Here is a 27,841-nt window from a genome sequence, read left to right on the forward strand (position 1 = left end):
GGTAATCCATTTTTGACTGATCTAAATTATTAGCTACCATTGTTTTTATTCTGTTCCAAATATTGGGGGAAAAAAATATGTCAAAATACGTTTTGAAAAAAAATTTCACCAGAAAAAAAAAAGAAAAAAAAAAAGTCCTGTGAAAAAAAATGTCCTGGAAGGAAAACAACCTGATTTTGTGAAAACAAACAAACAAACAAACAAACAAACAAACAAACAAACAAACAAAAGATTCTGCTGAAACATAAAAAACTGTTTTGTGAAAACTTTAACTTTCAGAAGAAAAAAATCACCAGAAAAATGAATAAAGAAATGTCCTGGGAAAAAGAATTTTCCTGAAAATGTTTTTGTTTTTTTCTCTTCTCCTGTGTAAAAAAATGCCCTAGAAGGAAAAACAACCTCATTGTTAAGAAGAAGAAAAAATGAATGTAAAAATGACAAAAATGTAAATAGAAAAAAACAACCTGATCTTGTGAACAATTAAAAAAACAATCTCCTGGAAACATCATAATTTAACTGGAAAAACAAAAAAACAAAATAATGTCCTGGAAGGAAAAATAACCTTATTTTGTGAAAAATCAAAAAAAGAAATTCTGCTGGAAAAAAAATTTCACTGGAAAATAATAGTAAATCATGTCCTGGAAGGTTAAAACACTTTTGTGAAAAATCTAACTTTTGCCTGGAGATAAAAAAAAATTTACCAGAAAAAAAAAATAAATAAAAAATTCTCCTGGAATTCTGAAAAAATATCTCCCATTTTTTTCCCATTTCTCCTGTGAATTTTTTTTTCCTGGAATGAAAAACAACCTAAAAAAGAATAATCAAACTTTTTCAAGGGGGAAAAAAAGATTCGCCAGAAAAAAAAACATTATCATTATATTTATTTAGGGAGATTTTTTTCTCTCCTCATATTTGACAGTAATAGTTAATAGTTACTACACAGATCACATATGTTAGTATTATTACGATTTTCTTTCTTTCTTTCTTTCTTTCTTTCTTTCTTTCCTATATATATTAGTATTATCTAACGTTTACCTACAGTAAGTGAAGGATGCAGGCAGTGATTATGATTATCTTACAGCGCCACCTTGTGGTGAGATACATTAATCAACATCAGCGTCTCTTTATCACTCTTTTTTAATATAACACACTTTGATGCAGCTTATTGTTCGATAAATAAAAACAGTTAAATATCTAATAAAAACGCAGGACGCACATGTGGACTCATCACATTAGATTAATTTAATACAGATGTTTAAAGAAAAGCACTGACGTCAACTGAAAGTCAAAATACATCAATAGAATATAATAAACTGTTGATGTCAGATGCTATGAGCTCATGTCTGCAGCAGTCTCAGGTGTTTGTGTGTTTGTGTTGTCAACACTGAACCATCATTAAACAACGTGCAGCTGTTGGCGCCTGACGCCTCCAGCAGCCTGCGTGACCCCCCCTCCGCGCATGCGCACCACCTCCCGATTTAGCAGCTGTATTTCCTGCTTGCTGTTTCCACTCGAAGCGATGGCAGAAGTGAAAGCTTCCCTGTTTTGTGGAGGTACGTTCACCTTTTTCCCTTTTTTTATCGCACCATTATTCACATTCAACACGAGACTCTGCGTGTTAGCTTAGCATCTGTTTAGCTCTCAGAGCTAATGCTGGTGAAACCCGAGAGGAAGAAGTGAGGCACAGTTAGCTGCTAACTGGGATGCTTCAGTCAGTCAGTCAGTCAGTCATGAGGTTTGAGGAGACACGGCGATTAAAAGAAGAAGAAAGACAAGCTGGTGTTCACGCTGAGGTAACATGTGTCTCTGTTTCTCTGTCTTCCTGTCACAGTTGTCGCTGCCGTCCTCAGTTCGGCGGTGTTCGCGTTTGTGGAGGATCTAGATGACACGTAAGTGATGCTCTGCTTCAAAGTGTTCACCTTCCTGTCTGCAGCTGCACAGGCGGGGACTTCCGAGTGTAGCAGCACGCTTGACGTGGATGCAGTTCAGTTTAATCTGTTTAAATCACTGCTTTTACTTACCATGTCGGTGGAAAAGCATTTAATCAGTGTAGTTTAGCTGCTTTCTGCCTCTAAGTGAGTGAGGGATGCTGGGATATGTGTGCAGACATGCATGTGCAATAAAAGTCAAATTAAATGTGTTGCATTGTAAACTATAAATCTTTCTATTCAGTCTGGCTTTTACGCAGTGTCTTGTGTTTATGCTTCATTTATTTTGTTTTTATCATAGCCCCATATCCTTCTTACTGTCTTTTTATATAGATTTTACTGTTCTTCTTCTTATTTATTATTTTCTGTATGATTTATTGTTTTCATTTTTTATTCTTTATCTGACATTGTTTTAACTTTTAATTTTATTGCAAATTGCTGTGCATTCGTCTCTAAACCATTTCAATCATGCGTGAAGCACTTTGAATTGCATTTTGACCTGTTTTAAAGGCTGCAATATAAATTACGTTCGATTGCTTCATTGATTGTTTTTGCGGGGATCAAACATATTCACAAAACACAGGATAAAAAATTCAGATATGTCACAGAATAAACAAGTGAAACATTAAATGATCCCAAACTAATTTCAGATGTTGTGTTAAAGGGGCACTATGTAGTTTTGGACTCAGATTTTTTTTATATTTACAATATTAATGAGGTAATTATACCAACTGAGAAATATTTGTCTTTTCATAGCTGAATAAACAAGCTGTTCTCTGTGGAAAAATCCTGTTTGGAAGCCAGAAAGGTGGCAGGGTCCGCCACATGTAAACAAAATTAAACGGCATTAAATTGCGTTGTCCTTTAAGCTCAGTTTGTTTATTCAGTCAAGTAAATGAAGCGAGTTTGTTTAGGCATAAGTGAAGTGTGGGTGATCTTTCTCTTCTGATTTAAAATGTTTTCTCTACACTACGTACTGCACCTTTAACCTTTAAACATATTTACAATGGGCTAAATGCTTACAGGGTTATTTTAAGCAGACAAAGATGGGGGTAGTCTTGATTTCCTCTCAGGTTTCCAGCTACACAGGGCTTTTTGATTTGATGCCTTTGCTTTGGAAGTCTGTAGAGATTTTATCTCCTGTGTTTGTAGCGTCCTCCAACGTGATTGTTTCTGTAATCTGCAGGCTTCGTCTGTCCACATACCTCAAACAGTAGCTGCTCTTTTGTCTCATATTTTTAAAATTCTTATTCATTCTTCTTTTTGACAGATTCAAAGACACCAGGGTAAACGATATCTGGCTGGTTGATGTGAGTCTGACATTAAACACACCCACTAAACCCAGTCTGGGTCCATTCAGCTGTGCTTTACTTTATATCCCGCACGCCGCTGTCCGGATCATCCCTTTTGCGGAAGTGGCAGCAGTCGGGATGGGATGCAGGAAGGAGAGGGGCTGGTGGCAGGGGGTGTGCAGACTGTCCTCTGTGTGTGTGATTAGTGAATGAGAAGTCATGCATGCGGGCAAAGCCAGGGGGCTCGGAGGGGGTTTATATCAGAGTTTGTGTCTGGGTCCATATAAACAAATCTAACTCCAGCACCCAAAGCTGACCTCACTCTCAGTTTGAGTTGCAGGAGTGCTCAGAGGTTCAGTTCAACCAGGTGCATTATCTTGGAAAAGTGTTTTTAAACATCTAAGATTGATTAAGCAAAGAATGTTCTCTTTCTTTAGATCCTGGGGAGTCAGTTTTCACATTTAATGTGGCAGTGAAGTTGCAAAAAAAATCCTGTTTTCTTCTATAAGTATTGAAGCTCGAGAGATCTGACTCTCTATTTGATTTAATTGATTTCAGTTTATTGTCACTTCACTGTCAGAATTCCTTGAATCTTATGAAATACGTCCTGCATCCAAAGAGCTACATTTATATTTCTGCAACAGCAAGCCGCTCTCTAACCCACTGCACACCATCTGACTGGCACCAAACAACAGACAGACACAGCTGGAGACTAGCTGGTGAACATTGTGGAGCAATTAGCAGCTAAATAGGCAAATATTTCCTTTAGGAGTTGGAGACTAAAAACAGAGCTTCACTAGGGATCATCCTCCGATGGGATCACGCCAGTCGTCACACCCGTCAACATGTCATGAAGCAGAATCGGCTTTATTGGCCGAGTGTGTGAACGCATACAAGAAATGTGACTGTGTTTTAAATTGCGTTCAGTGTGTAACACATAAATAGACACACAGTTAGAAGTGAGGACAAAAAAAAGTCTGAGGGAATTAATGAAAGTTAAAGAGAGGATGGCGAGTAGTATAGGCGAGAAAGGTGGCAGGGTCCGCCACATGGAAACAAAAATAAAACGGTATGAAGTTGTTTTGTTTTAAGGTCAGTTTGTTAATTCAGTCATGAAAACAAAGAGTTTGTTTATTTAGTTTGTTAAAAAATAAATAAAAATCGGTCAATGAAGATCTTCTTCAAAAATTATTTTCCAAAACTACATAATGCACCTTTAAACCTGGCTTTTATTATGACCTCCACTACACACCTGTAAAGTTTTGTGGCAGTAGAAACACTTTACAACCCAACGCTAATATTGCACATTATCTGCCGGATGTGAAAATGAGCAACAGTTTGCTCTTAACAGTTTTCCTTATCAACTTAAAAGGTGATGGTATGTCAAAATGTGCGTTCTCACTTATTTTTCGCTGCATCTGTGTAGCACGAAAAAAAAAATCATTAGCTGCAGGTTTATGATGTGTCTTAAATAGCCCGTCATCTGGTCCTTAGTTAGCAGCAGTGTATTTAAATTCCAGAGGTTATACACAATATCACACAATCTTTTTAAAAGTGCGATACGGCAACAGTTCAGCCCAAACAAAGCTCTTTAAACACTTCAAGGACACAAACGCAGAGAGGTGATACAATAATAAATGTGCGTGTGAATGTGTTAAGTGTTGTAGAGCGCCTTGAGTTGTCGGTGGACCTGAAAAGAACTTTATAAATGCGAATCCATTTGCTGTTTCTGAGTGCTGCAGTCAAATAAGGTGAAACTAAATGTGATAACTGTGGTCTTTTCCCTGATGTAAGATGGTTTGTAAGTGAAAAAAAGGAATTTTGAATGTTTAGTTCTTTTAAAAATCAGTCCTGGCACACATTCTTTATATTTACTATATAAATAAAGTCATATTTTGTATGATTATAGGTTAAAATGTTGACAGCACATTGCATGGTTATCTAATCTTCTCTTCTCCTGGTTATTTTCAGTTCTATGCACCCTGGTGTGGCTACTGTAAAAAGCTTGAGCCAGTATGGCACGACGTGGGAGTCGAGCTAAAGACCTCGGGGTCGCCGGTCCGCGTGGGAAAGATGGATGCCACCGCTTACTCTGGTGAGTAGAAGACGAAGCTCTTTAATGTCGTCCTCTGGAGCCTGTTTGTCCCCCAGGTGATTATTCCATGTGCTGGAGACAAAGATTGAACCTTAATTGACTGTGTTGTTCAACAACATGATGATAACGATGATGATGATGATGATGATGATGATGAAAGAACCAAAAATAACGTTGAGGATAGATTTTGAGTGTTTTTCCAATACGTCTCATGTGATGTTATTATGATATCTCAATGTTTTTATAATAGTTTTTACTGCAGAAATAATGGAGTGAATATTTTATGCAAACTTTCTTTAACCTGGGGCTAACGGCTAACGGCTGCATTACTTTCACTGTGATCTGTGAGACTGGCTGCACAAGCTGCCATGGAGACATCGATGTCCGATCGTCAAGTGTAGAAATCGATCAGTTTGCACAGCCCTTTTAAACAGAAATCGGTCATAAATTGTCTGGTTTTTTTTGTAAATAAACGTATAACGGCGTACAGGAAATGACTCGTACAGGCAAGTCTGGTTTTGAGAGTTTCTATTATTGTTTATTGTTTCTGCTCTGATAATAGCTGACAAAAGAGATTCTAAAAACGGACCGGATGAAATGATAGAAGGGAAACGAACAATAAGAAGATGAGCGATGATTGCTCAGTAATTTGACCCCTCCTGTTGCTTACTGTAGTCTGGAGATGTCCAGATATTCAGCTGCACATTTGCTCCACGAGTGGTCTGCGTATGTTACGTGCTCGACGTAGCCACAGAGTTATCTTCGGGGTAAACAGGTCCTAGGTACGCTTTTAACTCCTTCCCCCTCTTTCTGTCTTACGTGAAGGTTGTATTTTAAGATGACAGGATACTTAAAACCTTTAGAAAAAGAAAGAAAATTGCTGTCTGAGATGCTCAATGCGCTTTTCTTTCTAAACTGCAGGGATGGCGTCAGAGTTCGGTGTCCGAGGTTACCCCACAATAAAACTGTAAGTACTTGTCTCTGAAATTGCTGTAACTTTTATTTAGATTATGAGGTTTATTGAATTCCTTTTGGACCTGCAGGGTCTGGACACAATATGTTAATATGTCTGAGTCAATATTTCTTTAGATGCACTCCTTCTGTGAAGCTTCTATTGTTCAGTATTGAGGCATTATGTAGTTGTATGATAGAGTTCTTTACCACACTGTAGTCTTTTTTCCCTTGAGGTTTATCCTGTCGAGATGACTTATTCATCGGGGAACCAGGTGTTGTTGCAGCTTCCTTGAGACATAACTAAGTGTTCACACCTTTTGATCTTAAATTATATTATGTTTAACACTCCCTGATGCTGCTAATTATACGTTAATTGATGGTTAAACTGTGTCGCATTAGCCTCTAACATCTTACTTTCTCAGGTATGTTTCAAATCACTTAAATCCATCTTGTGATCTAAAGATTAACAAAACGGGTTTATTTCTTTTACCACCTGTAAACTACTCCAGCTGATTTTTATTTTTTTTTTCCCCCATTTATCTCTCTTCTTTGAAGTGCAACCGACATTTTCATCTGAGATTAATGAGTTTAGGTAGACGCCAGCTGCTCTACAGCAGGGCTCATGTTGACTTGAGAGAAATGATCGTCTTACATTGCACAGCTTCCTCCATATATTTGAAACAGAATCATTTATCTGCGCGCCGCCATAATGGGGCCCCCCATTTGGTTTCATCAGGCTCATTTGGGAAGCTGCCACAGGATCACGGCAGGGTTCATAACATTAAACCAAGAAAGTGATGAAACACTCATCGAGGAACATGAGATACCTCCCCCCGGAGACGAGAAGGAGCCTTAATTTAGAGCTCTGTTTCCCCCGGAGTTCATTAAACCCTCCGGGCTGATGCAACCTTCGCAATCCTTAATGCATTCGGCTTGTTGTAGGAAGCTCCAGCGGTTTCTCTTGGCTGGCATAGTCTAAAACTGAGGTTTGTCTTTGCATTGGAGGTGCGATGATTTAGATTTCATTGACCTTTGTTGGTGAAGAAGCTTTCCATGGCGTTTCATCAGAACAGCTTGTAAGAGACAGGTTGTCGTTGCTGCCACAAAAAGATAGGTAGGTAGGTAGGTAGGTAGGTAGGTTGGTGGATGGATGGACGGATGGATGGATAGATAGATAGATAGATAGATAGATAGATAGATAGATAGATAGATAGATAGATAGATAGATAGTAGGGCTGGGTATCACCAGGTACCTCGCGATACGATACTATCACGATATTTTGCCCACGATAACGATAATATCACGATACAGCTATTCTGCGATAATCGATATATTGCAAGAAATTTCACCCACGATACATCACGATATCTGTGTCACTGAAGAAATTCAGAATTTATTGACTGCACCGAATCCATTTCACAGGAATTACAAAACATTGTCAATCAATTTCACATGAATGACAGCCAAGTAAACAAAGAGTATATTGCAGTGTCTCTTCTTAACACACACACTGACTACAACTATCATTAAATATCTATATGTGTGGGTTTCAGAGCTACTTAAACCATTTTTAAATTTTATTTGGTTGTATACCTATGTTTGAATGAAGTTAAGCTGTCTTCTGAAGAGGGATGGTGGTGGTGGGCCAAAAAAAAAAAAAGATTTTTTTTTTTTTTTTACATTTTTAAATATCGATATTTGGCACCAGTGTATCGATAACGTACCTTAAGACGAAATATCGCGATATATCGTAGTATCGATATTTTGGCACACCCCTAATAGATAGATAGATAGATAGATAGATAGATAGATAGATAGATAACTTTATTAATCTAACTTTACACTTTCAAGTACCTTTTTCACATCCCCAAAACCTGTAAACACACTTTAATGTGTGAAATTGATAAGCTTGAACTTCAAACTAGGGCTGCAATGTTTTAAAATATCTTCACACTCAATCTCCAAATTATTTGTTTGACTATTTATCAATTATTTAGTCTCTTGTTTATGCCTTTTAACAAGTTTTGAGAGCACCGGCTGAATTCCCCCAAAGATATTCTGTTTGCAGTGATGACACTCAGTGGCCATTTTATTTGTTACAAAGCATAAAAGCATGCAGAGTTGCTCAGACATCAGAATCGGGAGGAAATGTGATCTAAGCGACTTTGACGTGTAATGACATCCGGTACCAGACAGGGTAATTTGAATATCCAAGGAAACTGCTGATCTCCAGATCTTTTGTGAAAAACATCCAGTCAGTGGCAGTTTCTCAGGTGAAAATGTCTTTTTTTTACGTTTACGAGAGAAGTCAGAAGAGAGTTGTCGGATGGGCTCAAGCTGACAGGAAGGCGACAGTAACTCAAATCACTGAATGTTACAACACTGCTATGAAGGAGAGCGTCTTTGAATGCACAACCCTGTTGGATCTTGAAGTGGATGGGCGGAGGCGAAGGCACCGGCTTCCACTCCTGTCAGCTAACGACAGAGGGCACAGCCTCAAGAAAGTAGAAGATTGGAACAACATGATCTGGTCAAAAAACAAATCTCAGTTTTTCCTGCTGCTACATGCAGATGTCAGGGTTAGAATTAGAATTTTTGAGTTTTAACAGCTCGATCAGTGTTGGCGGCACATTGAAGACAATTTATACCATTCAGGCAGTTAAATGTTGTTACCCTCACTAGTAGAAACCAGAAAGACTTACTTTATTTATTTACACATTTTAATTACATATTGGTGGAATTTAAACGTACACATCACAGCTTCCAGATCAATGGAACTATCACTAATGTCAACTGTGTATTATGCACTTCGGATTGTTTCCTTACTTTTAGAAAAGCAGACTTGTCATGAAAGTTTAAACTTCCTTTTTAAACATCAGGAACGTCCGTGGTTTGAACGCCACAGCCCGCGTGGACATTTCTTTATGTGTTTCCCTTTATGGACACAGACTAACCGTTTTCTGTTGGTTACCTCTAGTGGGATTAACGCTCCCATGTCACAAAAGCACCTCTCATCTTAAGCTCCTTCCACCGAGATGAGATGACCTCGACAGTCACCAGATCTCGATCCAATAGAGCAGCCTTGCGATACCGTGTAACGGGCGACTCGCAGCCTGAATCTCCAGCCGACAAATCCGCAGCAACTGCTCGATTGCTATCGTGTCAGCGTGGAGCAGAGTCTTCCGGCTCCTAGTTGAATCCGTGCCGCAAAGAATTCAGACTCTCCAGGCGTAGTTATGAACGTGGTCGATCAGTGTCTTGTTCGATTAAACATCCCCACTTAGTCAGTTTTCCAAATGGTTGCTGAAAGAGATGAACACTTAATAAAAATGGACAATTTGGTCAAATACAACATCCAAATGTTTTTTGATAGAATGTGTCACAACACGGCATTATAAATGAACCACTGTGGTGTTACAGAGATGTCTTTGTCTACAAATCATCCCCCTCCAGATGTAAGAGAACATTGTTGTTTGTTCACAGATGACAACAAACATAATCACTTTCATATTTTTTCAGTGAAAATATGATGCAAAAATAATCGTTCTCACTAAAATCATTACTCGTATCACAATATCTGTCAAAATAATAATGTTCAGCTTGAGTTTCTAATACATTTTCTGTCGATTGACAAATCGGGTTTAATTCAGTCTTGCCTCTGTTGTAATTTTTCCCTTTCGCTCTTATAATGAGGTTTTTAAAATAAAAAGCAAAAAGATATGCTGAATGCAAAGTTCAGTGTCACACAGGTGATTTCCGTTTAATTTTATTTTCACATGAATATTTTCGCTCCGTGTCCTCGCCGCACCACACACTGAATGGTTCTGAATGTTTCTCTCCAATTAAAATATCCGCCTTTCACTCTTTGTCTCGTTCCTTTCTCTCCCTCTCAGGTTGAAGGGTGATCTCGCTTACAATTACAAGGGACCAAGGACAAAAGATGACATTGTTGAGTTTGCCAACAGGGTGGCAGGGTAAGTCACAGCCATCAGTCACCTCAAAAAGAAATGACACGAAACTGATAAATAAATGGAACGCCACTTATTTCAAAGGGAACACATGCTGTGTTAATAAGAACCTTCCAAGACAGGGCTTATCAATGCGGGCCATATTTGTTTCATAGCTGAGTGGATTCCTCCTCTGATGCTCCAGTGTAAGCCACTGTATCAACCGAGCCTGACAGATTTCTCCTCCTTGAGGGAAATCAAGCTAGATCCGTGACAGAGGGGCTGATCAAAAGCTTGGCTCCGTCTTGCATCCGCGGCTGCAGGTCGTCGAGTCTCCACTGGGTGGTGCCACGAGCGCAGAAATCAAGAAACCAAACTGTTGGGACTCCTTACATCACATCAGTGAGATTGCACTCCATAAAAATCAACTAATCTCTGCTGTTTTTTTTTTTCTTCTTTTTTTTCATTTTCAGTCCGGCAGTCCGAGCACTTCCCAGCAAGCAGATGTTTGAGCACATGCTTAAACGACACGACGTGCTTTTTGTGTACGTCGGCGGGGAGTCTCCCCTCAAAGTAAGCTCCGTTTATGTCACCCGGGCATGAATCAAGATCGCTGTTTCAGTCGCAGCTTCCTACCGCAACTACTGCGATGCTAAAAGCGTGTATAGATTGAATGATGGAACGGCAGCAGAGCAGTTTCTTCTGACATCTTGCAACCGAGCAAATGTTGTATGTAATGCCTTTTATTGACTGCCCTGACGACAGTTGAGCATTGGTTTATCGAAAAAGCTATTGTGCCCACGCTGAAAGACCCATTTTGCCGTTGCAGGAGAAGTACAACGACGTGGCCTCTGAGCTCATTGTCTACACTTACTTCTTCTCGGCCCCAGAGGAAGTCTTTCCAGAGGTAACTCTTTTGAATACGCACCCTTTTTTTGAATTACAGGGAAAAAAGCTGAAATCACATGATTATTTCATTGCACGGTAGCTTACTGATACTCTGCAGTTGATTTTCCATCCTTTCCAGCGAAGTAAAGTTCATAATTACCGTCTTTTTAGCATAATCTTCCCGTATATACCGTGCTGGTATAGTTTGCTGCGAAGCCCTGCTGCCGCTCTTGTCCCACATTTTGCAGGTGCACATACACTCGGAGAGTAAAACAATGATTTATGGAACTTTGTCAGAATAAACTATCTTTTGTGTTTTCCACAGTCAGTAACTTTGCCGGAGCTTCCTGCGGTTGTAGTCTTTAAGGACGGAGGTTACTTTACCTACGATGGTGAGTGCTGTGTTCCCGTGTCTTCATCCACTTTTGTTCAATTAATCATAAAAAAAAGACATAAGAAATTAATTAAGGAGCCGGCAGGGTGCCGCTGTGTCTTGCTCCTCGTCTTCGTTTCCTCTTTCCTTTCCTACTCTTCTTGTTTTCTCTCGCTGTGTCCCTGTAGTTTTCCCATCCCCGCTGCTGTCCTTTCATCTTCCTCACCACACTGAGTTATGGTGTGCTTGGCCCATCATAAAGCACCCGGGGCGCTGCCCACTATTGTGTGTGCGGTGAGACCAGTGATGTCGTGGCGGTTTTGTCTTTGGGCGGACGTGCATAGCAGGCCGGGGTGGATGGGCGTGAGAGACCACAGTTTAAGCCAAGCCCGGAAGCGTACACACAGGCATTTAAAGCTAAGAATTGAATCAGTGAAGCAGCCGTAAAGAAGAAATTATCATTTTTGACAGAAGGGTTCTGTAGGAGCTGGTTCTTTTCCCCAAAAAAATGTAATTTGAAGCTTCTCACCGCAGCAACGTGAGTTCGCCGCCTCCCTCCATGATTTCTTGTATTTTGCTGCCGTTGTCAGCCTCAGCCGGGAGGCGGAAGCGGAAGGGAAGGGCATCGAGGCACAGCGCCAACACAAACGGGCCCCAGTAGTGGCTATTAGGCAAGTTTGGTGCGCGGTGTAGCACTCGGAGAACAAAATCCATCTCCGCCACCGCCTGCGACCTCACATCCATCTGCTCTACGTGACCACTACGGAAGGGGGGCTTCGTGTACCAGAATCGTAGCAGGAGAGGCTCGCCGCAGTAGACGCTGATGACAAAAACTCCACACTCGGCAGAGTCCTCCAGGACCTTGATACGGAGGATGCGGCGACTGTCTAGCATTGCCATGGTGACGCCGTATTAAGCTTGTCAAGGACTGGGAAGGTGAGCAGCATTGCAAATTGACACGGTTGTGTCCATCCTCACATTCCCCTTTCAAGGTTTTCCTCTCAAACTGTGGAAGTAAAAACACCCTTATTGTCTGGTACTGTTGGTGAAAACAGATGGAAAACAATCAGTGTTGCTAATTAAGAACTTACCTACAATGATGGCAAAAAAAAAAAAAATGGCTCCGCTCTTGCCTGTTTTCGTTTTTGTTTTTTTTTATACCACCTGTGGTTTTTCTGCATCTGAAATGCCTCCAGCTGTGTCCTGCTGTGTGTCTCTCAGAGGACTGGCCTCACTGAAAAGGACGCTGACTGGATGCTGGATTAATGGATGTGGGATAAATAAAGGCTGAGGCACCATATGTGGGTTTTTTTTTTTTCTTTTTATGACACCCACTTTGCATGATGTCCTTTCAGAACCGCTTTATCGAATGTTGTTTGGTTAAACTTCTGCGACACGTTTGCATCAGCGGCCAGTGACGCTGTTTTATGGCAGAGTGTGGCGTTTATTCAAGTGTGTGTATGAATAACGCACATATTTTATTTTTTTTTACTAGCTGTAGTCTTTTTATATACCAGCTACGGAGGCCAGCAGCTCTCAGAGTATACAAGCAACCTTTATCTCATCCCCCCCCCTGGTACTTGTGTTTTGTGAAGATGCAGAATCAAAAAAACAAGCATTAGAAATTCAGCCCACATTCAGGCCTGACGTGTTGTGTCTTTAAAGGAAACCACTGAGCAGAGCCACTCCATCCCAGGTCGGCCTCTCGCTCCGTGTTAAACGATATTTGACGTATTGTTGTCGAGCTTTGATTGGTTTACTGCGCATCACGAACAGCGGCATCCCCTTTGATGAGCGCTGTTAAAATATAGTCCAGCACAGAGGTTCATGCATATTTAATAACTGAAATCCTCAGCTTCATACCGCTTAACAGGTCCGCACTGTTACTGCGATTCAAGAGCTAAATGGTTTTTGATCATTGTCAGTGTGCAGTGAGACCTGCTGGGCTACTGGAAGACAAAGAAATGGAATTATCATGTCGGTTTCTTGTTTGCAAAGAGGAATATCACACACGTTTTTAGAGCTTTTATTCCCATTAGTTAGGGTTTTTTTCTGTTTTCTGGCCTTGCCACTCCTTGTATGGAAAGGCTCATAACGCAGCCAGCTGTGAGGCAGCACTATTTTGCCTATGCTTATTTGGAGCTGTTGAATGACAGTCTGATTAACAAGTCCATGAATGTGGCGACAAGATGAGATCACACTCACAAAAGGTGATAGGACACTGAGGACACTTTGTGGCGGCGCACATTGACAGTATTCACTTCATAGGTTATTTGAATCTGTACAGACGGCGAGGTCAGCGTTGATGACTTCCTGATAAAAAGTGTAATAACTGGTGTTTCCTCAACATGTAACATCCTCATTGTGTCATTATCATGTTGCCGTAGCTCATATTTCCGAGTTGTGCTTAACATTCGGATGGGATGACGCCACCACTTTGGTCCAGACTGATGTGGCGCAATAACTACCGAGCAGATTGCCATTTAATTTAGTACAAATATTCATGTTCTCATGCGAAGATAAATGCAACTGGCACTGGTGAACCACATGAAATTATGCTACAGACATTCGTGTTCTCCAGAGTTTGAGCTTTAGTAACTTTGGGGATTCCTTGGCTTTTAATCCTCCACCATCATCGGGTGAAAATCTGAATTTGTTCAATACTTTGGTTTAAGGTCAAATACCTGCAAAAGCTAGTGACATTCAACCTCAGCTGTATTTTGTGTTTAGTGCTAATTAGTAGATATAAGCGTGCTAAAATGCTAAGCCATCTTCAGGACAGGAAGCTGATCAAACACGCTCCAAAACAGATGAAGTATCAGACGAGGTAGAGGAATGCACGATGTGACATCACTTCTGTGCATGTCAGACAGCTGTTCCATTAAAAGCTATTGTTGTGTGTAAACACCAGACCCTATTAAACAGTTGGAGGGAAGAGTGTTGTCCATGTCATCATAGCTATTGTTGTTTTCAAAGCGTGCTGATGATGGCATTTAGCTCAAGGCACCACTGTGTCCATATAGAGCGTCAAAGAGCCGCGAGAAAGCCCGAAACCAAATTATTTGATTAATTTAAATTTTGAACCTTTAATGACACGATAGAGGAAAATACATCGGCTCACCAGCATTATTACAAATCATCATCCTGAGGGGAGGAATCTGAAAATGAACCCAAAATGCCCTCATAGCTCCTCCTGCTTTTAGTTGACGTTGTTTAAAGGCAGGAACACACTGGCCCAAACGTTGGACATCCGAAACATACGGAAAGACTTAGGGACTTTGAATTCGGGAACGAATCTATTCGTTGTGTTCAGCTGTGTTGGAAGCTTTTGGAACCGCGAGGACGGTGTCTGGTCAGATTCAACTTGCAAAGTCTGAGAGTGTTGGCGGCCGGAGGATTGGACGCCATCGGATACTCTGATTTGTTGTCTGCTAGCTGTTCAGTGGCCATTCTGATTGGCGGTGTGCTAGTGAATCAGTGCGGTGTGTAGGAGGGGCGGAAGTGACGATGGTAAACAAACTACTTTCCCTCCTGCGACGTCTTCGTATAATAACGAGCCCGAGAGCAGACAACGCGACAATCAGCTCAGCCATAATGATCTTTCGAGTAATGCCAAGTATTGTCAAGTAAACGTCTTCTCAGGTCAAACGAATACTGATCCAATACTGCGTGCGCTTCGTTTTTCTCTGATAATCTATGGTGTGCACTCTGTTCAGATTTTCTGTTTTCAGAGTAGCAAGAAAGTGAGTTTTCCTTTCAACTTCTTGTACCATACGCTTTTCATCCTCCGCTAACATCTAAGTCTCCCCCTGTTTTGAATTATCTTTTGATGATGCTACCTACCTCCTCCACCCTCTCTTCTTTGTTTCCCCTCTGCGCTTTTGTTTCCACGCCATTTGCATCCACCGTCTTGGAGGTCTTCTGTACCATTAACCTTCATCCTTGAGATGTGTCAGAGCCGCCTGCTCCCTCGGCTCACGGCTCTGACACCGGATGATCCTCGCTCCACCCACTGTCTGTTTCTGTTCCCCCTCCTGCCCCTCATCTTTTCTCCCTTGTCTCCCGCTGTGTGAACTCTGGGGCTGACAGGCTCCTGTAGGGCAGTATGGAGATTGCGAGCTCGGCGCCCAGAAAGATAGCAGCTCTCATTCCTTTCAAGGTGAAGCGGGTTCAGCCGGCGTAGAGGTTCATCAGGCTTCACGATCCCAGTAAGGGGCCTTCAGCGCTCTCTCCTCTGGGAGAAGAGAGCCGGGCAGCTGCGTGCTGTCTGTAAAGCCAAAACATCTGTGGAGGGAAAGTCTCTGGAAGCTCTACTAGACTGAGTCAGCAGCCTTAACAACAATCCCGCCGTGCCTTTGCACAGTGGCAGCGCTGAGAAATGTAGTGCGCAGCCTTAAGGTCGTTTTCGATTCTAATACTAGTATAAGTTACAACCTTGGGGCTTTAAAAAGCGTGTTCAAGTTCTCGGTTGTCATGTTCGGTGTTCTACTCCTTTGGGGCCCCGCAGCTTAAGAACCATGTAAAAGTCATCAGTGTTGGTGTAATTACTGTAATAGCAGCAGAAAGGTCATGATAACTTATTAACATGTCATAATGAGGTCCCAGCTACATTTGACATCAATTATGAGCATCCTGTAGCCTCTCTCAGCCGGAGAGAACGGTGGTGTTTCAGCAGCTTCGTGACGCCCTGTGTATTACTCTGTAGGGACAGACATGTTGCCTCCAGATGTTAGGGTAGCAACAACATGTGGTTCACATTCAGGAAGCAATCCTTTATTTTGCTCCAGCTTATTCATTTATTTATTTATTTATTTGTTTGTCGTACTTTATCTTGTGTTTTTGCTCAATGCATCTGTTGAATTATGCATCGGCTCCAAATGTGTAAAAACAAAAAATCTGCCAAAACTCTGTCCTGAGAATGAATGTACGCATGTGTGGAGAATAATTTACCAACCAAATGAAAGGCATAATAGTTGCGAAAATGAGGTCAGGTGAGCAACAGCATCTATTGTGAATGAAAAATTACAGCTTTTTATTATTCGTGACAAGCGGCTACTTGATAAGTAGCGTATTCATCTTCTACGGCGTGCTTTATTTGGACAATCCAGACTGAACAAAGTGTTCTTTCATTTGTGTCCCCGGCAACCAAACTGATGCCATTGATTGTTTACCTTTGGATTGATTTCCAATCCGCTCCGTGAGTCACAATCCGTCGTGCTGTTTCACACCCAAAATAGCCTCTCGGGCTACGTAACCCTCTGTCACAACCATTTCTGATCATTGTTTAACAGACCTCTGTGGATGGATGCGCAGCTTGTGTCCCGATCTTTATTCCCCAGAGAGTCCACAGGTGGTAAACACCGTGATCTTCTTACCATTCAGGCATCAATACGCGCCTCCACTTTGCTTTTAATATAGACAGGCTGTGTGCTGAATGTCAATGGCCTTTTTTTTTTTTTTTTTTGTGCGTGTGTGTTTACTGCCTCTGAACATTTCTGTCTCTGTGTTGCAGAGTATGAGGACGCAAGTTTGTCATCATGGGTGAATAAGGAGCGCTTCCAAGGATACCTCCAGATTGATGGCTTTACATTGTATGAGCTCGGAGAAACAGGTGGCGTATGCATAAACTCTCTCCTCCAGAATTTGTTCTTCACTTTCAAGCTGCATTTTAGTTATTTTTGGGCCTACTTTCTTTTTTTTTTTTACTCGGTTTTATGTGCGTTTCTCTCCAAAATGTGTCTAATCATGACTTGTTCAAATAACTATGAATAATTTATAAGTCCAGTTTAATTAAAGGGCTGCAACTAAATATTATCATTATTAATATTCCAATGTGCAAGGCTTCATATTGACAGTCCAGCCAAACAGTTTTTTTGTCACTATTATCAGATTTTCACTACACGATTATTGATATTAATTATATAATGATAAATATAAATGTATATTATTGGGATATCAATAGATATTCGAAACATAAATGAGCATAATCTGTTGTCTCCTATGTATTTTTAATGATTATGGAGCCAAACTAAAACTTGCTAAGTGCCAGCATACGTCATGTGAAGTGCATCAGCAGCTTTGCTCAGCCTGCCCTCTTAATTCCATGTCACACTAAAGTCCCTAATATTTAGCTTCCCACCGCCACATATCCAATCTACCACAGATTGACTCTGGGATTAAAAATCTGTCATTTTACAGCAGCGCCTGTCGCCAGTTCCTCATAAAAACATCAAGTGTTAATTGACAGAAGGAAATCCCTCCAGATTTAGCCCATACTTTATTTACATACACTTTTCTCTCTCCAGGAAAGCGAGTCAGTGAAACACACAGTGTCTCTTTAAAGGCAGTAAATAGAAGCTGCCGTGTGCAGAGAAAGCTGTGCTCTCTAACATTAGACACAGTATTTTAGCTCTTTATGTGCAGTTTACTGAGAGCCGGTGATGCCCAACAGTTGGATTTTATTTACATTTGTCGCCGCTTGCAGTCGGTTTTTGACCCATTTACAGCACATTTGCTGCTTAGTGTTGCTAGTTCTGAACACAAAAGAGTCTGTAAAGCATCTTAATTGGATAAACCCTGTGTGACTGATTAAAGAGGACAGAGTCTGAGGATTCAGTCCGGTACAATAACTCAGCACAGTTCAGATGGAAGTGAATTTGCGAAAATATATATAAACAGCCTCGTCTCTGAAGTCTCTTTAGTAAAGTATCAGGTTTCATGCACTTGGGCTCATTGTGTGGTGGTTTCAAAGGAGACCTATTATGCTTTTTTCCCTGTACTTCAGTGTGATACATAGGTTCCTGTGCATGTAAAAGACCATGAAAGTTTAAAAAGTCTCTCCAATAGAACACACAGCTCCTGAAAGGCCTCCGCAGTAGTCCCGCCTTTTAATTCCGTTACTTTGTGACATCACACTACGTCACCATGTCGCTACATTTGCATAATTTATGACTAGCAGCAGGTTTGGTATGTTGGAATTCATTTAATGGAGCTGTTATGTTGCTGTTAGCAGTGGAGGCTCAGGTGTGTTGAGGCTGATGGAAGCTTAAAAAGAGTGTGGAGAATACAGAGCTGCAGCACTGGACAGCAGAAGTAAACTGATGAGTAATTTGAGCATTAAAGCACGTAAACCTTTTCGGATATAAATGGATACAATATCTCTTTTTAATGCTCTCAAAGCTGCGTTACACTTATCGTAGGTCGTTCTGACTCAAAGCTATTTAAAATACAAGGCGTCTATTTATTGGTCAGAGTTCAAGGGATAGAACACAGACGGAGGCGAAGATTAGTAGCTGATAAAAAATATTTGAGTTCAACATTTTTATTGTATTCTGTGGTGTAACTGAACATTTGGAGGCTTTCCTTGAGGGGCAGATAATATATAGATGCAAATGCTGAGTGAAAGAACATTACAATCGCACCAAAAAAAAAAACACCATGATGCCAGAACATCAGCTGTCTTTACATAACCTCAACCTCGTCACATCACCACCATCAAGTGGCCACCAGGGGGCAGGCTGGTACTCTCGTCCTAGTAACAAGGGGGTTCAAACCTCCAAACCATAAAAGTCTGAATAACAGACCTTTTTTAGTTGTGTAACCTTTTTTTTTTTTTAAGTAACCCTTTTTGTCATGTTAGTGGATTCGGGTTTTGAATGGCACCAAAATAGCTCCTCTACCAGAAAGTGACCACTTGTTTCCTGTTAAACCAACTAGAAAAGCCTTAGTTAGTAGCTCAGTGTTTTTGAGTGATGAATGAATAAAGGGCTCCCTGCGACTCGCTCTTTTCTCTTCCCCGCTGCCGAGGGGTGATTCGTCTCCTCCAGAGCCTCTTATCCGCCCGTCCATTGTCTTCTCAGCCTCTTTGTTGTGCATGTGATTGTGATTTGTAATCCCTGTCCTGCCACCTCCAGGCAAATTGGTGGCGATTGCAGTCATCGATGAGAAGGACCCCAAAGAAGAGAGTGGCAGGTACAAAGAACGCTGGAATTAAAAAGCACGGCTCTATATAAATTACACCCGCAGTTACCACAAAGTGCACAGCTCTCAAATACAGATAAGACTGTTATTGTTTGGATGTTTCCACAAATTGCAGGCAGCAGCTTTAACAAAAAAAAAAAAAAAGGTTAGACGTTGACTTATGTGGTATTTCACTCCCTTCTCATTTGCCTTTAGATTAAAGACCTTGATTCAGAGGGTGGCGAAGGAATACAGAGAACTTTTTAACAGGTAAGGCACGGATACGCGGCGAGCTGAACGATGAACATCCAATTTATACATTTATTCTGGGATGGCGCTTGCACCGGGGAGCGCCGCCTGTCTACTCGCGAGCAAGTGTACGCCTTTGTCAGGGCACGTCTGTTTTCGTCGAGGTTCAGTAGAAAGGTAATTATGCAAAATGTCAGCTTCCAAATATAGGTGTTCTTTTCAGCTGTCACTCAAAAACTCAGCTCGGTTCGTATTAATGCAAAATGTTCTGTTTTCCTCCAACAACAACCGGCGGAGATGGGATGTTTGCGTTGCGTGCCGCCTTGCTCGACCTGCTCTGTTACTGGAGAGGAACCAATTAAACAAGGCGCTGAATACAAAAAGGAAACTCGCTCAAAGTCTATACGTGTTTGTTGTTATTTTTCGCCGTTACCGCACAGTAAAGGGGTTGGTGGGGGGGAAGAAGAAGAGATGATGCAAGACACCCCAAAAAAACACCCCACTCACGCGAAGCTCCCGCACGCTGCAAAACACTCGCTGCAAAGCGCTCAGCCGAAGTGGCTTGAATTCAAATCAGCCGCAAGGTCGCTTGTTCTGTAGCCGACCCTCATCTCTAATAACTCCCAGCAGGGGCGGCGGGCGACGAGAGGATTACCTCAAAAGGATTAATCAGTTAAGAAAGATCATTATGTCGTGCTCAAGTTGCTCACTCTCCCTCATCATTGACAACTTTGCCTCATCACATAGATTTCTGCTTTTGAATGAAGAGGTGTATCTCGAACCGCCGTGATCAAAGCGTTTCCCGCTCACCACGCGTTCCCATTAGGGCTGATTGAATTACACAGATCCCTATCATCAATTAGACTGCTATCCGCCGCACTACCCACTGCTGCGTTTTCTCTGAAGACTTTTGAGTTTGAGATCCCCACTGTGATCAGAGCCGCCTGCAGCGTTCTGACACACCTAAACAGTGCTTGTAATTACAAGTCGAGGGCTCGACTGTCGCCCCCGGTGGTGGGCGGAGGCAGCGCGCGGAGTCAACGGGACCGTAGGTGACGAGTGACGTTTGAATGAGCCGTTTGATGGAGTAATAAATGTCGTGGTATTCAGCTCGCCCACCATTTGTATCTTTTTGACAGAACAATGGCTGTAAATCTCAGATCTGAGAGAGAGCGAGCGAGTCTCTGTGTGCGTGTGTGGGATAAAAGACACATACCTACATGTGCGCAAATTGCACTTGTGGGAAAGTCACATTTTGTCAGTTAGAGGGTGTGTATTGGGTTGAAATTCTGCACCAGTCATTATTGTCTTGGCTTTTATGTGCCAGCTGTGGCACAGAAGGTTGTAGCAACAAGACCATACAAGCAGCCCTGTCACACAGAGTTTCTGCACAAACTGAAACCTTTGATTCATTACTTTCTGTCCGTAGATGGTCCTGGATCCCAGGGTTTCAGATGGTACTTACCTTTTGAAACATTTCTTTCTTCCCTGAGAACACTTTTAGAGCACGTCAGGGCTGCACTGATGAATATTTTTATGTTTTCAAACGTGAACCCACAGAGGATTATGACTTGATTCTGCAGTTTCTCTCTGATCTTAAGAGTTCTACTGTCTCTCAGCTCATCATCAGCTCATCTAGCTGTCTTAAACATCAGGCTGGAGATATATTTGATTTGTAACCATGCATCATGAATGTAGCTGTTCACATACTTATCGATACACGATGCTGGTTATTGGAGGACACCAGAGAACTCAGTCCATTATGGTAGTCCCTGCTGCTACAGACCCCTGACCTGGTCACAATCCCCATGCTGGCCCTACACTGTCCCTGTTGTTAATGCGCATATTCCATCTTGCAGATGCTGAGAGTTAATTTCTGAGTATGAACCTTTTAAGAACCAGTGGCCATGGGAGCTGGCATCTGAATATGACTGTCCTCAGACCACTGTTGCTTTGACATGGTGTCCATAGTCAAAATCTTTTGTTTAGCTCTGTTTTTTAAAAATGGTGGTCATTATTGTTTTTAGTCGACCTTTGGTCATGATAAACCCGCCTCCAGCTCATGACGTAAGCGGCTCTTTGATCTAGATCAGCAAAGCTAGTTTTCCTGGCCAAGAACCGGTTCTTTGGCTGTCGAAATGCAAAGAACTCAAGTCTAGTCAAATTTATTAGCCCACGGGGGGAAATTAAGTTGCAGCCAGGTATTAAACACACAGCCAATGACACAACAGACAAGATAAAAAATAGCAATGGAGACAGCATTACAACACAGATAGACAAAGACAGTGCATGAAATAAAATACAATGCAAGATCACTACATGGAGAGGCCAAGATGAGCGAGAGTCCATAGGTTCAGTGTGCAAAGAAGAACTGGTCCCAGAGCAGGCACTGAAGCCGACCGCGACATGTTTTGCTTCATCAAATGGCGTTTAGCAGATAAAAAGCCAGATATCAAACAGAGCTAAAGCAAAGCGAATATTGTGTTTGCTAACACGTTTGCTATATAAACTTTTTAAGGTTTTAACTTTTACAGTTGCTATGAATTTCAAAATGTTCAACTACCCATCAGAGATACCTTCAAAAAAGACAATACAATGCAAACCAGAAGCACATTTTGAAACACATGCCCTTGATTTGAAAGAATGACATGAAATATTACAGGTAGTAGCTTTAAGTTTGGAGTTTATTAATATTGCATGTGTGATTTAAATCCTGTCCAGAGTGAATGTGTGGGCGATTTTTCTCCCCGTAGCCTAGTACTATTTATCATAGCTCCACAAACACACAGTTTATTACATGATCAATGGTTGTTCAATAATTAATTCCTTTCCACAAAGCCACCTTGTATTTTAAAGTTCATCTTTGAGAGCTTAAAGCCTGCCGGTGACAGCTGCATCATGAATATTCTTATGGACCATCCTCAATGATTTAGCTGTAGCTCTGTTGCCTTTCACCTCCGCCCCCACTGTCCCTGGAATATACTGTACTTTCTTCAGAAAAACACTTCTTTCCTGACCCGACACGACCAATAACATCAACAACTTCTTTTTCGGTTTGGTTGAATAAACAACAATTCCAGCGAGAACGTTTAATTAATCATCCAAACTCTCCCAACTCTGATAGTATTTACAGGAAAAGTGTGTTGCTCAAGTTTTCTCAGCTAGTTACTCACCCCGTCTTGGCCGATCTGCTCAGCCGGCTGGCCAAGAAGTGTCAGTGTGAGCAGGAGGCTGGAACCGGCCTGTAAATATTTAAGTTATCGACTAGGCAAAGAATTAGTCGCAGAGTATATTTAGTTTCCACATCACATTTTGTGTCCCCAACAGTCTTGTACTGAGCCCGAGCCATAAACTCAGACTCGGGCTGCAGCTTTCGGCGCAAAAGTCACACACTGACTTTTTGATGAGCTGTATTCCCAGGCTGCCCTCGCTATTGTCGGCGAGATTATCACTAACACCGGCTGATTTTATATTGCATCCACTAGATTTATTATACAATTCAGTCTCTTCATAATCATGTCATTGATATAAGCGCAGGAAGTATTGTGCAGCACCCCTGGGACAAACGTGCCAGATGTAGCTATGATTCAATATGAATATAATATATATGTAGAGGCCCCCTATAATCAGTCATTCAGCGGAAGTCACAAGCTTCCCTGGACTCCCCCCCCCCCCCCCCCCCCCCCCCCCCCGTCTTCCCTGAATCTACCCACAATACACTTTGCTCAGATGGAGTGCAGCACAATGAGATACAAATTGAATTCCTCCTCCTGCCTTATCATTTTAGATAAATCACCTGAGTCTTTTTCTGTGGCAGGGAAAGATGAGAAGAAACATGAGACTCCGTAGGAAAAGGGGGCTTTTGGGAATGTTTTATTTCTTTGTCCGGCGGTGAGAACGTGCGAGTTTTGATTCAACTGGGTTTTGGGAAAGTTTGTGTCCCAGTTTGTTCGAGTCTACTGAGACATGGAAAAAAAAAAAAAGAAAAATCTTGTTTTACTCCTCTATTGTATGCTGTTTCTTATGCCACCTGATTTTTTTTTTGTGTGTGTGTGTTGCCTCCCCAGAGACTTCCAGTTTGGCCACATGGATGGGAATGACTACATTAACAGCCTCATTATGGGGTGAGTGTCTCGCAGCGCAAGCTTACCTCTCTCTTCTCATATCATCCTCCTCTTTTCTCCACCTCGTATTAGCTGCTGTCGGCTACTTAACCAGGTCTGAACTTACTTGTATTGCCAGCCTCTGCCATTAAAGATGCTCTCGTGTGGAGAAGTCAATTACACAGACGGACTGCCATCTCTTTTCTTTTCTAGCGTTCTCGGCAATTTTAACCACCCTCCCTGCCATCACGAAAAAGAACCACACGAGCTCCCGCAAATCTTCTTGTTAGAAGCCGATGTGAGGCGTGTACGGATGAGGGCTACGCATGGATTATATCCATCGCCGTCATGTGTTTTTAATAGCGTGTCAAAGAGCAGCGCTAATGATTCGGAGAGCCCTGCTGCAGTCGCCGAGGCCCCTGCAACTGACATCCCACACTTTTAATTAGACGGAACCCCACAAGTGTTACAGGCCAGCATGGCTGTAGCAGTCGGCTTGTGTGTTTTTGTGTCTGCGATCACACAGTATCTAATTATGTGTCTTTTTGTTTAATGTTTGTGTGAGAATCTGCGAGCGTAACAGACCGCTACAGGATGTTATTTTAATTTGAGCACGCTATTGTTTGTATGAGGAGATTATAGCACATGGTCTCCTAAGTCGTGTGTAATTAAAAGTGTTTCAGTGAGTACAGTAGACGTTTTAGAAATGACTATGTTCAACCGTCAGACAGCCCCGGTGCATGGCTGAAATTAGACAGGCGGGTGTTTATATTTAAGGATAAAAGAGGTGATTAGCCTTCCTAATTTTGTATGAGTGCATACAATATGTATTTCTCTGGGTTTAACAGGAGTGAATTTGGCCGCAGTAGCACAGGATTAATTGCCCTCCTTTGAGGAATGAAATCCTGGCCTGTCAATGTCCACTAATTCTCTCCCTTAGGAGAGCCATGGAAATAAATCTGATGGCTTTTTATCCCTCTTTCTGTCATCACAGCGATTACTGTGTTCTGGCAGCAGTCTGTCTGGCGTAAGGCCGCCCCTGCTTTCACCAGCGGCGCATAGACACACATATAAATACACGCTCAAACACACACAAAGACAACATGAGCCACTACTCTGAGCCCGAGGCAGTCTCTGCCTCTGTTTAAATGTAGGATTAACGCTAACCCCTTATATGGAATGCATTGTGGGCTGTGGAGAAACTTAAAAGGGATGTGAGGTGACTGAGAAGTCTGTGTGATCATAGAAGGTGAACTAGGAACGTTACTGTTTTATATGTCGACTGGAGATTGTTTTGTAGAGCCTAATAAATGCATTGTGGAAGTCTCGGCTCGCGCACAATTAAGTTGATTTCTGTCAACTTCCACGACGCTATTGTTTGAATGTTTTAATTGCAAAATTCCAGGATTCTTTTCTGAAGGGGCAGATTGGTTTTAACATTCAGTTTCTATGTCCATGTCAGTGTAGAATGTTTCCTGGACACACTGATAGTCATTATCACAGTTTACAGTTCAGCTTTTAATTAAGAGCTCTCGCGTTAATTAAAGCTCAGACAATGCCTCTGGTGGCAGAAAGTGAAAAGAAAACTTTGGGGAAAAAGGACTCATGAAATGCTGCTAATGAGACAGGGTTCCATTTAGTTAGTTTCAAAACAACAACAACAAAATAAATGAGTAAACTTAAGAATGTCTGCAGTGAGTGTTCTTTTTAAAGTTCAGTTTTCACCTGGATGTGACTTGTTTATAAAAACCTTCTGTTTTTTAATTAAATCATTATTATTATTTAAAAAAATATCTCTAACATTTTGGGTTGAATGATAAGAACAATGCAACTCACATGTCTCTTCGTCATGCATGGAGCTAAAGCCACACTGCCGACTTACAGCAGTTTAGCATAGCACGTTAGCCAAGATATTATTTCACCACTAACACCATTTAAATTTTTATGTCTGTCTGTATTAAGAAAGGAGATGCAAGACGGTATTGGTAAGGTTAAGAGGTGCTTGTAGAAGAATTTTTTTAACTTAGGAGAGAGCCAAGCTAATCAGCTAGCTAGCTGCTTCCAGTCTTTATGCTAATGTAGGCTAACAGCCTCCCAGCTCTAGCTTCAAAGCCAACGCACAGACATGAGCGTAGTATCAATCTATTTTTTTTTCTAGAACTGGGCAGATAAGTTCATTTCCTAAAATGTTGAGCTAGCCTGTTCCATGAAAAAAAATTAAATCCACATGAAAACAAAATGTAATGCTTATGCAAGCTAACAGGCCTCTGGCTTTAGCTCCAAATATGATCCACAGAGTGCTGTTGATATTCTAACTGACTGTTCCCAATGTCAGTCTGTTCCTATGATAATAAAAAGTAAACATGGCTAAATCTCTGTGTTTTTAAATAGAAAAACGTAATTAGCTTGAATTATATGGCAGCTGTTTTCGCTCGCAGAAAGGAAATGACTTAAATGTGTATTTTGTGCTTTAATTCTATGGAGTACAGTATATGACCCTTCATTATGGGCATCAAACCCCAGTAGTCCCCACTCGCAGAGGTGAATAGGCTAATCCATATTTATTTTAAATGGGTGCCATCTGTTGGAGTAGGCTGGATGTCAGCTGGAATGCGCAGTCAGAGAGTGTGTGTGTGTGTGTGTGTGTGTGTGTGGGTGAACACATGTGATTGCGGCTCAGCTGGACAGAGTAGTGAGGCATTGATGACTCTACTGCGCGGCCGTGTGTGTGTTTGCACTCCGGCTCTCAGCCGGGTGGTGCACTGGGACAGTGATGGATACGTGTGCTTGTGTGTGAAATTTGTTGCCAGGTTGAGTAACACGGCGGGGATGTGAGGTGGCACCGCTGTGATGGAGTGTGTGTGTGCGTGTGCATCTAAGTGCTGGGATACCTTATCTAAGTCAGGGTTTGGTGTTGTGCAAGAGGTGTGAAAGAGGGATTGCTTGTTTATATGACCTTGTTCGTTATCTCACTGTGCTGTGTAATTCCTCCGCTGATTTGTGGAAGTAAGTCAGCTCTATAGTGTGCGGTCTGTGTCTGTGTTTTCTGCAAGATCACTGGACTGCCAAGCCTCACTGTGTATGTGTAAGTCTCAGCATGTATGCAGAGTTGCTTTCTTCTGGACTCCCTGCGATTCACTTGTCAGCTGTAATTTGTAAAGGTCTCTTTAACTGTGACCGGCACAGACCCATAAAGCCCCTGAGTTGCAGAGTGTTTGCATAAAAGATAGAATACATGCCAGTCTGAGGAAAAAGGCGATGCAGTCTTGGCCTATTTCAGACGGAAAAAAATCCTCTCTTTGAAACGGGGGCCCATGGGAAAAGTTAGGTTGCTCTGAGTACAAAGGGGTTTGTTTATCTCAGTATTGCATTACGATTTGTTCTTTTACCAAATCACAATTTGTTCCCGTCTAATGATGCACTTTGATAATGGCAGCCCAAGGTGCCGGGGTTAAGACGATTAAACGCTGCGCTTCTTCTTTCTTTTTCTCAGCGAGGTGACGGTGCCCTCTGTTATCATCCTCAACACATCCAACGAGCAGTACTTCCTGCCCAGTGAGCCGATTGAGACCATGGAGCAGCTGGTCCAATTCATCAACGGGGTTTTGAACGGTTCCGCACAGGTCCAACATCTTCTCCTCCTCCCTCCTTTCCTCTCCTGCTTTTCTGTTTATGCATTCAGCTCAGTATAGCTCTTTCCCCCCTCCTTCTCCTTGTGTTGTACCATTGTAATCACACCAGTAGTCTTCATTAATCAAGCATGTTGCCTCGCATTTTAAGTCCCCCTTGGAAAATATTTTCCCCAGATGAGGTATTTTTGCAATCTCCCCTTGCATGTTTAGATTTCATATTGCTGTCCTTTCTGAATAGATTATCTCCGATAATTCTGTCCCTGAGTCAAACACTGAAATTACTACACGACTCTGTATTGTAGTCTAATCTGGAAAAGAAATGTCACTGCCCGCCTGGTACAACACTAGAACAGCAAAAAGTCACCAGATGTATGAAACCATAAGCCAAACAGCCAGAGGTCCTGTCCTTTTTCTTTTTTT

General features: G+C 41.8%; 1 protein-coding gene across 1 annotated transcript in view; it reads left to right on the top strand.

The window, feature by feature from the left end:
• Positions 1-1,428: 1,428 nt before the first annotated feature.
• Positions 1,429-27,841, top strand: part of tmx3b (thioredoxin related transmembrane protein 3b) — a 37,134-nt gene continuing 10,721 nt past the window's right edge. Inside the window, exons 1-14 of the mRNA XM_030398529.1 lie at positions 1,429-1,553; positions 1,832-1,889; positions 3,199-3,238; positions 5,192-5,315; positions 6,237-6,282; positions 10,164-10,244; positions 10,691-10,790; positions 11,047-11,124; positions 11,431-11,497; positions 16,991-17,089; positions 19,392-19,449; positions 19,654-19,707; positions 23,754-23,810; positions 27,283-27,412. Coding sequence (XP_030254389.1) covers positions 1,460-1,553; positions 1,832-1,889; positions 3,199-3,238; positions 5,192-5,315; positions 6,237-6,282; positions 10,164-10,244; positions 10,691-10,790; positions 11,047-11,124; positions 11,431-11,497; positions 16,991-17,089; positions 19,392-19,449; positions 19,654-19,707; positions 23,754-23,810; positions 27,283-27,412 — 1,086 coding nt within the window. The 5' untranslated portion in view covers positions 1,429-1,459. The remainder of the gene's footprint in view (positions 1,554-1,831; positions 1,890-3,198; positions 3,239-5,191; positions 5,316-6,236; positions 6,283-10,163; positions 10,245-10,690; positions 10,791-11,046; positions 11,125-11,430; positions 11,498-16,990; positions 17,090-19,391; positions 19,450-19,653; positions 19,708-23,753; positions 23,811-27,282; positions 27,413-27,841) is intronic.

This window comes from Sparus aurata, chromosome 19, assembly GCF_900880675.1.
Source record: "Sparus aurata chromosome 19, fSpaAur1.1, whole genome shotgun sequence".
Classification (NCBI taxonomy): Eukaryota; Metazoa; Chordata; class Actinopteri; order Spariformes; family Sparidae; genus Sparus; species Sparus aurata.